Source organism: Pygocentrus nattereri, chromosome 7 (genome assembly GCF_015220715.1).
Source record: "Pygocentrus nattereri isolate fPygNat1 chromosome 7, fPygNat1.pri, whole genome shotgun sequence".
In the NCBI taxonomy this organism is placed as follows: Eukaryota; Metazoa; Chordata; class Actinopteri; order Characiformes; family Serrasalmidae; genus Pygocentrus; species Pygocentrus nattereri.
In genome coordinates, this window is record NC_051217.1 from 24,362,027 (window position 1) to 24,376,338 (window position 14,312).

The window sequence follows — 14,312 nt, forward strand, 5'->3', positions numbered from 1 at the left end:
TAAGTCCTTTTACTTTCCTACTTAAGCACATTTGAAGGGAAGTACTTAAGTGCTTTTACTTTCCTACGTAAGTACATTTTAAGGGAAATACTTTAGTACCTTTACTTTCCTACTTAAGTACATTTGAAGGTTAATACTTTAGTACTGTTACTCAAGTGGAGGTCTAAAGGGAGGAACTTCTACTTTTACTGGTGTAATATTTTACTTTGGGTGTCTCTACTTTAACTCAAGTACATGGTTTAGCCTTTAGCCCGGCGGCTACCTGCACTGACCCCATCGGAGGCCATTTCCCTCAGCAGGCCACGCACGCTAGTTCCTCTGGCGACGCGCTGACGTCACGGCCACGCATGCCCGTCGCGTCATCTCGCACGGACTTTTCGGGAGAGCAGGAAACTGGAGGAGCCGCGGGAGCGGAGCGAGTTATAAAGGCCGGGAAAAAGCGCGGATTCCGGCTTTATTTACTGGATTTACCGGCCTAAACACACGGCAGCGCCGCGCCGGAGGGGAGCCAGCGTCGTTTGGGCGCTTTATCCGGAGGTTTCGTGTTGTTTTTTGACGCTTTTCCCCCGTTGCCTCGCTCCTCTGGCTCGGCTCTGCTTTTCTCCTCGAAATCTGAGGAGGAGGAGGAGGAGGAGGAGGAGGAGGAGGAGGAGGATGGCGGCTCGGCTCAGCACCAGCTAAACAACTAAACTAAAGGATTTATACCCGTTTTTAACGCTTTCCTCGCCTTAGACGCCCGTTAGGACGTCCACAAGTGGAGCAGACGCACTTTTCCCTGCGTTCGGCTGACCTGAGTTGCCCAACTGCCCCCAAGTCCAAGTCAATTCCCCCACAAGTGGAACATTTGGTGATGAAATTTCCCTCTTTTTCCCCTCAGCGATGGTTTCAGGGTGTAGATGATATCAGCTGTTGGATTATTCCCACTTTCATGGGTCCTTGTGGGAGTACGTGAAGGAAAACTGTGCAGAAAAGTGGCGTTTATAGGGGGAAGGTCTCCCAGTGGCCGAGGTCTGCTGTGTTTTTCTTCCTTCGGAGCTGCTTGTGAGGTGGATCCAGCCTGGATGGGCTCAGTGGTTTGGATGGCTGGGAGGAGAAGCTTCATCTGAAAGGCTTTATCATCTGGAATCTGCTCCTGGTCTGATTATTAGATTGGATTTAATCTCACAGGCAACAACCACATCAAATCTGCCAAGGTAAACAGTCGCCATGCAGGCCCGGCGGAACCACAACACGCTGTTGGGGGTGATTTCTGGGGGATTGAGAACTTGTTTGTTGCTGTTCTGCTCAGTTTTTTGTTCTTTTGACTCCAAGTTTGAACACATAAACTGCATGAGTGAACTCTGTGGTTCTTTGAGGGTTCTTTAGGAAAGGTGAATGAACTGTGGGTTCTGTGTAGAACCATTTATATGGTGAAAGGGTTCTTTGGATTGGTGGAGAATGTGTGTGTGGTTCTAAATGGATTTTTTTGGAAAATGGTTTTATACAGCACTGAAAAGTGTTCTGTACAAGCTTGACATTGGAACACTGCCAGAACCCTTTTTTGGCACTATACAGAACCATACATGCAAAGAAAAGTACAAGCATGTAAGTGGTTCTAAGTAGAATGATTGTCTTGAGTAAAGAACACTTGAAGAACCATCTGTAGGGATACACGTGTGTAGGATTGATGGAGAATCTGTTATATATAGAACCTTTTTGAAAATGGTTCTATTTAGCACAAGAGTGTTCTATTATGTACAAGTTAAAGAACTGTTTGAAGGACTAAAGAACCCATGAAGAACCATCTCTTTAAAGTTTAAATATACACAAGTGTAGGTTTACTGGAGAACCTGTTGTGTATAGAACCTTTTTGAAGATGGTTGTTTATAGCACCAAAAGGTGTTCTTCTGTTGTGTACAAGCTTGACATTGGAACACTACCAGAACCCTTTTTGGCACTATTTTATTCATTTTAGTTTTATTCATCACACTTAAAAAGGTGGTTCTTCAATGGTTCCTTAGTAAAAACACTCAAAGAACCCTTTGATTCTTTGCGTCTTGACGGCGTTCTTCAGATTGATGGAAAATGTATTGTATATGGTTCTAAATAGTCTTTTTGAAAGTTGTTCTATACAGCACCAAAAAGTTCTGTTGTTTACAAGCTTGGCATTATAACGCTACCAGAACCCTTTTGGTGCTATACAGAACAATACAGCACATACAACTGTTTCATCATGCAAGGAAAAATATAAGTATGCAAATGGTTCTGTATAGAACTCATGGTTATAAATAGAAGTGTTGCCTTTCTAAGGAACCCTTGAAGAACCATCATGTTTAAAGTACACAAGTGGACTGATGAAAAACCTGTTGTATATAGACCCGTTTTGAAAATGGTTCTGTTAAGCACCAAAAAGGGTTCTCCTGTTGTATTCATCACACTTAAAAAGATGGTTCTTTAATGATTCCTTACTAAACAGTCCTGTATAGAACTGTGAATACTCAAAGAACCCTTTGGTTCTTTGTGTCTTGATAGGGTTCTTCAGATTGATGAAAAATGTGCTGTAGTTGGTTCTATATAGAACCGATTTGCAGTGGGCTCTACAAGGCACCAGTAACGGTTCTTCTATTATGACAAGCCTGACATTGTAACAACTTTCCAAAGTTTCCAAAAAATTTTGATATAGAACCATATACAGCATGTTCGCCATCAATCAGAAGAGCCCTTTCAAGATGCAGAGAACCAGAGGGTTCTTCGAGTGTTCATGGTTCTGTGCAGAACTGTTTTCTTTACTAAGAAACCATTGAGAACCATTTTTAAGTGTGATGAATACAATAGAAGAACACTTTTTGGTGCTATATACAGTTTTCAAGACGTTTTTTTTATAGAACCATCAGCACGTTCTCTATCAGTCGGATCCATTTCACCATGCAGAAAGCTATTTAAGCAGGAAATGGTTCTATATACAACTCGGGGTTCTCAACAGAACCATTGCCTTTACTGAAGAACACTTGAAGAACCTTATTTTTGGGATTAGATGTGAAACCGGCCGTATTTCTGCTGTGGTTGTCATATAAGTGGGATTTTAAGGGGGGGACGTACAGCCTCAGTGTGTCAGTCACGCTGGAGCAGTGTGGGGAAAGGTGAGCGTGGCTCGATGCTGATTGGCTGATTCCACGCTCAGAAGTCACGTGATGCCCAGGTGTCCCGCAGGTACCATCTGTCGATCTGTCCCGCTCCCCACCCCCACTCATCTCCCCTTCCCCCAGTATCAGTATTGTAAAGCTCCCTGCATTTGACCTCCTTATGGGCGCGAAGCAGCATCGCAGCCCATTTGCCAAAGCAAAATTAGGTTAAACAGCATCCAACCACCCCCAACGCCCCCGCCCCCTCACTGCCCCACCCCCCCAGGCTGTTAATACTGTATCTGCGTTAGCTGTGCAGGATTTGATGTTGGGGGAGCTCAGACCCCCAACCCCCCCCCCCCCCCCCCAACAATTCGCCATATACCTTTAGCGTAAATCAGGAATGTGGTCCCAGTTTTCAGCCGCCTTCAGTTCGGTACGTACAGCTGAAAGGCCAAGTCCAGCTGTGTTTCAGAATTCCCATAAACATGCAAACGTAGTGATTCAGAGTGGTTTGGTGTGAAATGGGTCTTTGCAGTGGTGATGATGGGAACCAGGGGTCATGCATACGTAGACATTGAGTGCTATTTATATGGAATGTTGGTGATGAAATTAGTGGAAAATCTAAAGTTTTATTTGACCCTTTCAGCTGTAGAACACACTGGATGTGTCCCTCCATCATGAAAGTGTTCAAGAAGTGTTTTTAAGGCCAAAACTTTCTTTAAAATATTGTAGAAAACGTATTATATTTCTCTGAAGTTCTCTAAAAAATGAGGTGGTTTAGCCGTGTAATTATGGAGAAATTTTGGGTAAATTGGTGGAATTCCCCTTTGAGTGTACGCTGCAGCTGTTTCGTACGTGTCCGTCGTATTTAGACTGTAATGTTCAGCGTGATCATCGAGGACGCAATTCGTAGTTTCAGTAGCGCCTCCAGCAGTCGAGCTGGCGGTTTTGGACAGGAAGTGGCTTTGGCGTGAGGTCGGTGATGAGGCCAATGTGTTGACCGCCACACTTCCCGCATCTTTAGATCCGTGCAGGATCCGACTCGCGCTGTCTTGGGTTGCATTCATAGTCTCTACAGGACAGCGGCTCACCGGGCCTTCGGCATTGCCTGCTCATTAAAGGATATGCCCAACTGTTCCTTTAAAGGGGCATTCCGTTTTATGCCGAACTGTTCCTTTAAAGGGGCGGTCCGCTATGTGCCGAACTGTTCCTTTAAAGGGGCGGTCCGCTATGTGCCGAACTGTTCCTTTAAAGGGGCGGTCCGCTATGTGCCGAACTGTTCCTTTAAAGGGGCGGCCCGCTATGTGCCGAACTGTTCCTTTAAAGGGGCGGTCCGCTATGTGCCGAACTGTTCCTTTAAAGGGGCGGTCCGCTATGTGCCGAACTGTTCCTTTAAAGGGGCGGTCTGCTATGTGCCGAACTGTTCCTTTAAAGGGGCGGTCCGCTATGTGCCGAACTGTTCCTTTAAACAGGCTTTTTTTGCAAACGAATGCATTTACACGTATTTGCCTACTTGGGCAGTTCAGCCCCACCTGCTCAAGGCATATGGAGCGTTTATGAGGCAGCCAATCAGAACAGAGCTCATTTACATATATCAGTCTTCTTGGCACAGCTTGTTTGCTGGTAATAAACACACAGATGTTATAAATGAGCCTCAGGGGGAAAATAAACTGTAAGAAGACTGGAGGGTGTGAGTTCTTTAAAGGCATGTTCCTTTAATTCCACACGGTTCCTCTGGTTCAGGTTAGTGTTTTGCTCTCTGACCTTCGTCATTTCCTCAGACGGTTGGAATGTGGCTGTACTTTGGAGCATCGGTGGCAGGTCGTTCACTTTTCCACATAGCTTGTTGGTCCGGAGTCCATAGTGCAGATCGTGCTGTTTGAGGCTGATCTTGGCTTTAGAACCAAAACCAGAGGCAGAGATTAGAGCCGTTGTCGAGGCTTTCCAAGTTGCTGAGGGAGCATTTTGTTCTTCACATTGCTCATGTCGTCACTGCTGGAACCTTTTATCCACACGGTGGTACCTTTTGAGGAGAAGAAAAAAAAGTTCTTAACCGTGTAACCGGGTCGGTTCCCTCGGTACTACGTCGTCAGTACCTGTAGTTGAGTTCAGACTCTTTATTTCAATGTTCTACTTAAAAAGTTGTGAGCAGTTAAACGTGAGTCTAATATGCTGTTAAAAGGAATAAAAAGTGCACAGTTGTACCTTAAGAACCTTGGAGGGTGTGTTTACATTAATGGAACCAAACTTTGCCTTCGCAGTACCGTTTTTCTGCCAGCGGCTATTCATTAATCCGACTTTTAAAGAACCAAAAATCAGGGAAAAAACGAATTTTCCCCAGTTTTTTTGAAAGGTTTGATGTAAAACGTAAACGTTGTTTTAGGACATTCAGTCTTGGTGAAAAGGGTTCTATATAGTGCTAAAATAAGCATTCTTTGGTAACAGTAGTGGAACCCTTTTCAAAAAAAGGTCTGTTTAGATCCATGTTCAACCTTCTCCATCAAACAAGAACCCTTCCAGATGATTCTTCAAGAACTCTAATAAAGAAAATGGTTCCATATAGACCCATGAACGCTCAAAGAACCCTTTGTGTGTTGACATTTCCCTCAATCTGAGGAACAAATGTGTTGAAGATAGTTCTAAACAGAATTTTTTTTGGAACAGGTTCTATGTAGCACCAAAAAAGGTTCTTCTGTAACGACAAACTTGACATCGTAAGAATAGAAGATGATGGGAAAGAAGATTTGGTGCTGTATAGAACTCAAAAGTTCAGTATAGAACCATCTCAGTCAATCTGAAGAACTGTTTTTGATGCAAAGACCCCTTCAACTATGCAACCAATCTATATAGAACCATTTTCTTTAGTAAAGAACCTTGGAAGAACCATCTTTTCCTAGAGTGAAGCTAGGCTTCGGGTTCTGTGTTGTTCCAAAGAAGTGTTCTTTGGCTTGTAACAATAGTGGAACACTTTTCAAAAAAGTTCTATATCGAACCATCTACACCATATTCAATGTGAAGAACCCTTTTGCATCTTCTTTTGCATGTTCTATGTAGACCCATGAATGCTCAAAGAACCCTTTGCATGGTGAAATGGTTCTTCAGATTGATGGTGAATGTGCTGTAGATGGTTCTGTATAGAACCAGAAATGGTCTATAATGACAAACTTGATATCATAACAATAGGAGACCTCTTTTTTTGGTGTGATATAGAACTAAAAAAAAAGTTCTGTATAGAACCATCTACAGCACATTCTCAGTCAATCTGAAGAACCGTTTCATGATGCCAAGAGCCCTTTAATCGTCCAACCAGTCTACGTAGAACCATTTTTTGTACTAAAGAACCTTTGAAGAACTATCTTTTCCAAGAGTGAAGCTAGACCTTGGGTTCCCCATTGTTCCAAAAAAGCGTTCTTTGGCATATAACAATAGTTTAATTATTTATTCCCCCAAAAAGGTTCTATATAGAACCATCTACAACACATTACCCATCAATCTAAAGAATTCTTTCAGATGGTTCTTCAAGGACTCTTTAATAAAGAACATAGTTCTCTATAGACCCATGAACGCTTGAAGAGCCCTTTGCATGGTTGCCTCGTGTAATGGTTCTTCAGACTTACTGAGAATGTCCTGTTGATGGTTCCACACAGAACTTTTTTTGAAAGGTCTTTATCTGTTGTTACGAAGTCCAGCTTGTCATAGTAGAGGAACCATTTTTGGTGCTATATTGAACCAAAAGGTTGTGTATAGAACCGCATACAGAACATTGTCCGTCAATCTGAAGAACACTTGCAATGCAAAGAACCCTTTAACCCTTTCTTTGAGTGTTCATAGTTCTGCATAGAACCATGTTCTTTGCTGAAGAACCCTAGAAGAACCATCTTTTTAAGAATACACTTGTCTACCCAGCCCAAACAGCCGGTTTCCCTATGTTTGTGATGTCACAAACGACCAGTTGATACACCAGCCCACAACAGCTTAGCTACGTACATTCATTCAGCTGTTATAAGGAGCGTTTCAGTCGTGGCCAATCAGAACAGCGCTAATTTACATATCTGTATTAAAGGCACAGTAACAGACAGCCTGTTTAATGCTGAGGGATCAAGAGAGGCTGGAAAATGGTGAAGTAAAAGCGAGTTTAGACTGTTTTGGGGATATAAAGGAAGAGGAGAATGTAGGATATGGGCCCTTTAACAGGATCAGATCTGTCTGTTGATGCATTCATCAGAGATTTTTCTCTCACGGCGACAGTTTATTCAGTCTTGTTTGTCGTTAAATGCTTCAGCACCTCCGTCCAAACGCTTATTTTATAATATTTTTTTCTTCAATTCCCCCCCAAAGTCCTTCGGTGCTGAGGGAGAAGACCAACCTTGCTGAAACGTCACAGTCACCTGTGTAAACAAAGCAACTTTACACTTTTTCCGTCACATCTGAAGCCACTTATTGAGACTCCTGTCTCTCCATCAGGTTGTTGTCAACATAAGACGAAGTCACAGCTCCACCTTTCTTTTCGTTTTTGTTCGTTTTACCTAGTTTGAAAGCGACGGCTTCTTTTAAAGCAAGTGAAAACTTGGACCGAGAGAAATTTCAGACTGGATGAGGTTCTTTAAAGCTGCGTTCACATTATAAGCCTCATATCCGATCTCTCTGACTCCACGGTTCAGTCATTTAGGTCAGTGACTCAAATCTGTCATTAATGTGATGAAACGGCTCCTGAAATGAGCCTCATGAGCTCCTCCTACTCAATAACGTCACGTGACAGAATCACTGCATCATCAGCACAAACTAACGAGCAGAACGAGCTTCACTGAGAAGATCATTAACTTTGATCAGCTCTCAGCTTCATTATTAGAGCCAGACGAAGGAGAAAAAGGTGAGATGAGCTGCTTTTCCACCATTTACAGGCTTTACCGTCTGTTCGGCAGTGGAGAAAAAGCACATGAATTCCGATCTGAGTTACAGTAAGGTCACATGGCCACGAATCGGGTACGCATCCGATCTAGGACCACATATGAAGGGCCACGTTCACCTTACCAGGCTGAAGTGGCACAAATCCAATTTATCGCCCTGATGTGACACAGATCTGATGTTTTCAGGGCTGTGTGGACACAAACCTGATCTTTTCAAATCCGACCTGAGCCACTTTCATATGTGGTCCTAGATCGGATATGTATCTGATTTGACCTTAATGTGACTTTCAGTGTTACTATGGTAACAGTGCTGAACAGACGTCAAAGCTTGTAAACGGTGGAAAAGCAGCTCATCTCACCTTTTTCTCCTCCATCTGGCTCTAATAATGAAGCTGAGAGCTGATCAGAGTTAATGATCTTCTCAGCGATCTTCTGCACGGATTCTTTGGATGCTGCAGCCTCGTGCTCAGTGTTCTCTTCACAGAACGGGGGGTTTTGGACAAGTCTCTTCTAATTTTTTGGTACAGAAACATCAGTCTAAATGTGAAGTGATGACGGATGTCAAATTGGATTGACGTAAAAGTCGCCTGAATTCCAATCTGGCTGGTCAGACTGAGTCGCGCTGCTAGAGATCGGATACAGATCGGATTTCAGTGCCACATATGAAAGCGTCTCAAAATTGGATTTGAGAATGCCAGATTCAGTATGTTTATCTGTTCGATCCGACACACAGACACATATCTGTGTCATATATGAGGAGAAATATCGGATTTGGACCACTTTTCCCTGCTGTGTGAACGTAGCCTTAGAACCAACGATTGGTTGTTATTGTCACAAGCCGGAGAACCCATTTTTGATACCGTTTGATAGAACGCTTTTTGCTAAAAGTAAAGGGTTCATGAAAGGGTATTTCAGATTGATGAAGAATGTGTTATAGATGGATTTACATGGAACCTGTTTTGAAAAAGGTTGTATTTAGCACCAAGACGGGTTCTGCTACTGTTGCTGTGTCACATTAGAAGTAGCAGTATAACTATTCTTTTTAGTGCTATATAGAATGCTTTTCAAACAGGTTCTGTGTGTGTGAACAGATGTGATGCAAAGAACTCTTTAGTCATTCACAGGGTGGACAGTGTGTTCATGATTCTATATAGAACCATTTTCTTTAAGAACCCTTGAAGAACCGCTGTAAGTAAGTCTCTGTTTACAAACAGAATGTCGGCTTTTTTTTCACTGTTTTTTTTTCCCCGTTTCCCAGATGATGTGCGAGGTGATGCCCACCATTAGCGAGGCGGAGGTGGGGAGTAACGGGGACGGCCGGGGGTCTGGATCCCCCCTACAGTCAGACTCCGAGGGGCACTTCGAGTCTCTGATGGTGTCCATGCTGGAGGAGCGAGACAGACTGCTGGACACTCTGAGAGAAACCCAGGAGAACCTGGGACTCACGCAGAGCAAGCTGCACGAGGTCATGCATGAAAGAGACTCTCTGCAGAGGCAGCTGAACACGGCCCTGCCTCAGGTAAGAGCCCACAGCTCGTCGCCTCCTCGTCCTCGTCTCACCTGCTCGGTCTTGATCTTGATGATTTGCCATAGTTGTTTGCTGAGCTGAATGTTTTCGGAGAGGCTGCATTTCACACTGAACTTTGTTAAAATGGGCAAAACAGCAGCAGCAGCGGAGAGCAAGTCTGCCTGTACCTTTGTTCTGATAACGGCGTGTTTCAGTGCTTTACTGCCGTATCAGTTGATACTCGACTGAGAGAGATGTTCTACAGAAGGTGTGTGTCTTATAGTGTTAAAATGTCATGATGAATGGGCCAATAGAAATGCTCCAAATAAAAAATCTTTACATTTACTTACGTTGAAAGCAAAGAATGTCTTTGCTCTTGCTTTTAAAGTAGAAGTTTTTATATATGTGGGTGTGTTATATATTTATGTGTGTCTACATACACAATATTTCCAAAAGTATTTGCTTGTCTGTCTTCACACGCATATGAACTTGAGCGACATCCCATTCTTAATCCATAGGGTTTAATATGATGTCGGCCCACCCTTTGCAGCTATTACAGCTTCAACTCTTCTGGGAAGGCTTTCCACAAGAGTTAGGAGTGTGTTTATGGGAATTTCTGATCGTTCTTCCAGAAGCGCATTTGTGAGTTCAGACACTGATGTTGGATGAGAAGGCCTGGCTCGCAGTCTCCACTCTAATTCATCCCAAAGGTGTTCTATTGGGTTCAGGTCAGGACTCTGTGCAGGCCAGTCAAGTTCTTCCAATCTACCAAACTACCAAAACTTTCTACCAAACTGGCTCATCCATGTCTTTATGGACCTGCTTTGTGCACTGGTCATGTTGGAACAGGAAGGGGCCGTCCCCAAACTGTTCCCACAAGGTTGGGAGCATGAAATTGTCCAAAATCTCTTGGTGCTGAAGCATCAAGAGTCCCTTTCACTGGAACTAAGGGGCCGAGTCTAACTCCTGAAAAACAGCCCCACACCTTAATCCCCCCCTCCACCAAACTTTACACTTGGCACAATGCAGTCAGACAAGTACTGTTCTCCTGGCAACCACCAAACCCAGACTCGTCCATGGGATTTCCAGACGGAGAAGCATGAGACCAGGCATAGAGTCCAGTGGTGGCGCTTTACACCACTGCATTCCATGCTTTGCATTGCACTTGGTGATGTAAGGCTTGGATGCAGCTGTTCGGCCATGGAAACCCATTCCATGAAGTTTGGAGGTCTGTAGTGATTGACTCTGCAGAAAGTCAAAAACCTCTGTGCACTCCGCTGACCCCACAATGTCATTTTACGTGGCCGACCACTTTGTGGCTGAGTTGCTGTCTTTCCCAATCGCTTCCACTTTGTTATAATCCCACTGACAGTTGACTGTGGAATATTTAGTAGTGAGGAAATTTCACGACTGGACTTGTTCCACAGGTGGCGTCCGATCACGGTGCCACGCTGGAACTCACTGAGCTCCTGAGAGCGACCCATTCTTTCACTAATGTCTGTAGAAGTAGTCTGTAGGGGCTTGGGTATATACACCTGTGGCCATGGAAGTGATTGGATCACCTGGATTCAATGATTTGGATGGGTGAGTGAATACTTTTGTAAATATAGTGTATGTCACTCGTCTGCTGCTGTGTGGTCCCTCAAAGTCTGAGTTAAGGAGAGCAGGTAGCCCTACCTGCGGTGCATCTCCGTTGGTCAGTCAGCTGTATCACTCAGCAGAGGCGTCTTGCTGCTCTCGCATCAACTGAGCCACACGAAAAACTGAAAGCTAGAGAAGCTGCTCTGTGCTGAAGTGAAAACACCACAGGTTTATCTGCATACTGCTCAGTTCTGTTTTTAACTGTTTTGTTAAACATGGTTCTTTTTACTAATTATATAGTAGTAAAAAGTAAATATATACACTAAACAAACATACATATTTTTAAACGTCTAATAAATATAACACAGCAAATAAATGCCATCAAGCCAAGCTGGGTGTGTTATTTGTGATGGAGAACATCGATGTTACCATTAAAAATGTGATTGTATAAATATCAGGATTTATTGATGAGTAAGGTTAGACAGTTAGTATTGGTATCAGCCAGTAATTAAGGAAATGACACATCACTCACTCTTCTGAAAGTCTCATTTACTGCCTTTTACACTGGCCTGTCAGGCCACATCCACACCACATCCAGATGCGTGTGCGTGTTTGTGTGTGTGTGTTTAATTTAATTAAATTATTTTATTTAAAAATATATTTTAATATACTTTTATGGGAAAATATTTTAAATATATTAAATATATATTTTTTGTATATTAAATATATTTTTAATATTTTAAAAATGTAATGATTTTCAAAATTTTACTTAATTAAAATTTTCTTTGTTTTAATTAAAATATGTTTTACATATTTTTTTATGGGAAAAGTAATACACATGCAGAGAATATACATGATGAAATACATTACACATCAGCCTCTTTTCAAAAATAATAAACTGCTTGCTACAAACCAGGTTTGGTGTTCTTGCCCTAAACAGTGCGCACCACACAACCCCACTGAGGCCTCTAATTAGCAGCAGTTCATAGATTATTAAAGAGCTTCTATTATCTTCAGCTTTGATGATCCAACCTTTTGCCTTGGGGATGAAATGCACCAACAATTCCACATTCTGGAAAAAGTTCAAAGAAGAACAATGTGTACAAAGATGTGACCAGAAATGCTGCTTCAAGACCGTTATGTATAAAATTGTCATTCAGCACAGAAGTGACGCAGGCTTCAGTTCTCTTTTTAGACTTTCAGTTCGAGATTCACTTTTGTGTACAAAAGAACTAATCAGCAAACACAGACCCTCCTATTGTAGAAGTTTCGGATTGCTTTTTGAACAAGGAACAAAACAGAGCAGCCAATCGGAAGAGAGCTGATTTACATAAAATCGGTCTAAAAGTGTAGAAAAGCTGGAAACAGTAGGCTATGGGCCCTTTAAATCTCTGTTGCAGAGCAGAAATGAGGTGAAAATTGTGTGCTGTGTGCATCAGGCTTAACTCTTTAAACCTCTCTCCTCCACCTGACCGCCTCCCCCCACCCCCCGACTCAGCAGACGGTCCATATTGCGTCTCAATCAGTATGGCCATCTGCTGAGGGGCAGGAAGAGTTACAGCCGTTCTTTTGATCCAGCAGCTTAAGGACAAACATACTTCACCCCCCCACCCCCACCTCACCCCCAATCCACCAGAACCAGCCCAAAATCTGCCACTGCAGGAGAAACGGTCACTCAGAACACTCGCAGACAAACTCGGTCCACAAACACAATTTAGGACAAAGTCAACATCACAGTAAAGACAAGCTTTTAAAAATACACGTGTAAATAAGGGCAGCAACGATGTGCGCTTTCCATGTTTTATGAATTTATATGCGTAAAACAAACAAAAGAGAATTTTTTTTGTTTTTTGTTTGTTTATTTGTTTTTGGTCCTATTTTTGATTTATTTATTTTTATAAATATTTTCCAAATGCCCAAGCAGAGCAAAATGAGCTCCAGGTAGACCTGAAGATTGAGTATAAATCAATTAAGTAATCCATGATTGACCCTTTTCAGCAGGTAATATCAGAAATATTGATGAATGAAGACCATCTCGTACCTATCAGTGTCTGATGGGCCAGTCTCTGAGTTTTCAGCCCTGTTTTGGTCATCACTTTGTGGCTTTCCTGGTGTTTCTTGAATGGAAGTGTAATCTTTTAAGGCAGAGCGTAATGAATTCCAGTCTTGGCACAAAAGTTGCAGATGTGTGAACACATGAGGTGTGAATGAGCCGAAATGAAGATTGATTGACGGAAGTAAATTGCTGTGGTTATTTTTTTTGCAAAACTAACTGTTTGATTTAAAAACGTTTATAACTTGGCAAAACTGTGATGATGACAGTGCTGATGCTACCATGCATCAACAACCAAAACCTGCTTTGAAGAGAAGGAATCAGTAGCTGCGTTTACGTGCAGCCTGATAATCCGTTAATAATCCGACTAATATATCAATCGGAATAGAATATGTCCAATTGAGGCTATTCGGATGACGTCTGTCCAATTGAATGAGGTAGGTAATCATGCAGATAAACCGTTATATGGAAGAACAATATCCGTTTAAATGTCTGAATCTGATTACATTCCCATCGGAAAGATTAAATACATTCTGCATGAGCGTCACATCATAGGCTACGTTCACATTACCAGGCTGAAGTGGCACAAATCAGATTTTTTGTCCTGATGTGACTCGGATCTGATGTTTTCAGGGCTGTGTGGACACAAACCTGATCTTTTCAGATCCCACCTGAGCCACTTTCATATGTGGTTCTAGATCGGACACGTATCCAATCTGAAGTTTATGCTCAGATCTTTAAAAGATGGTGGTGGGACGAATGTCCAGCTTATGTGTCTCAGAGCACAACGTCTTCCTCTCGGCCGTCTTTAATAAGGACATGTGAAGGACGTTTTCCTGAGTCTGACGTCATTTTAAAGCATCTCACTCTGACTGACGTGATGCTGGTTGTCATGGTAACGTCTACGCCAAGTGGTACTCTACGCATGCGTCTCATTTTGGATCAGATTGCTTGTAGTGAGCATGTAAATGAAGATTTTCCGTCAGATTGTTGAGTAGAGTGAGAATAAACACCTCAGTCTTAATCTGTGATCAGAATGTGTTCAGTTGGATTGGAGAAAATCTTTGCATGTAAACACAGCCGGTGAGAGAAAACATGCCTTTCTTGTGGTTAGGAAGTAGTTTGGCTGTTTTAACCAGCCACCTTTGATGTTTGGCGAC

At 42.6% G+C, this 14,312-nt stretch overlaps 1 protein-coding gene across 20 annotated transcripts in view; it reads left to right on the forward strand.

Annotated features, from left to right (window-relative positions):
- The first annotated feature begins 359 nt into the window (after positions 1-359).
- ppfia1 (PTPRF interacting protein alpha 1) overlaps positions 360-14,312 on the forward strand; it is a 115,636-nt gene continuing 101,683 nt past the window's right edge. For 18 of the 20 annotated variants that reach the window (XM_017719530.2, XM_037539834.1, XM_037539838.1 and 15 more), the window contains exons 1-2: positions 360-1,193; positions 9,270-9,530. In XM_017719530.2, coding sequence (XP_017575019.1) covers positions 9,270-9,530 — 261 coding nt within the window. In that variant the 5' untranslated portion in view covers positions 360-1,193. Of the gene's footprint in view, positions 1,194-9,269; positions 9,531-14,312 lie in introns of those variants that run through there. The other 2 variants (XM_037539831.1, XM_037539832.1) reach the window with 1 other exon arrangement.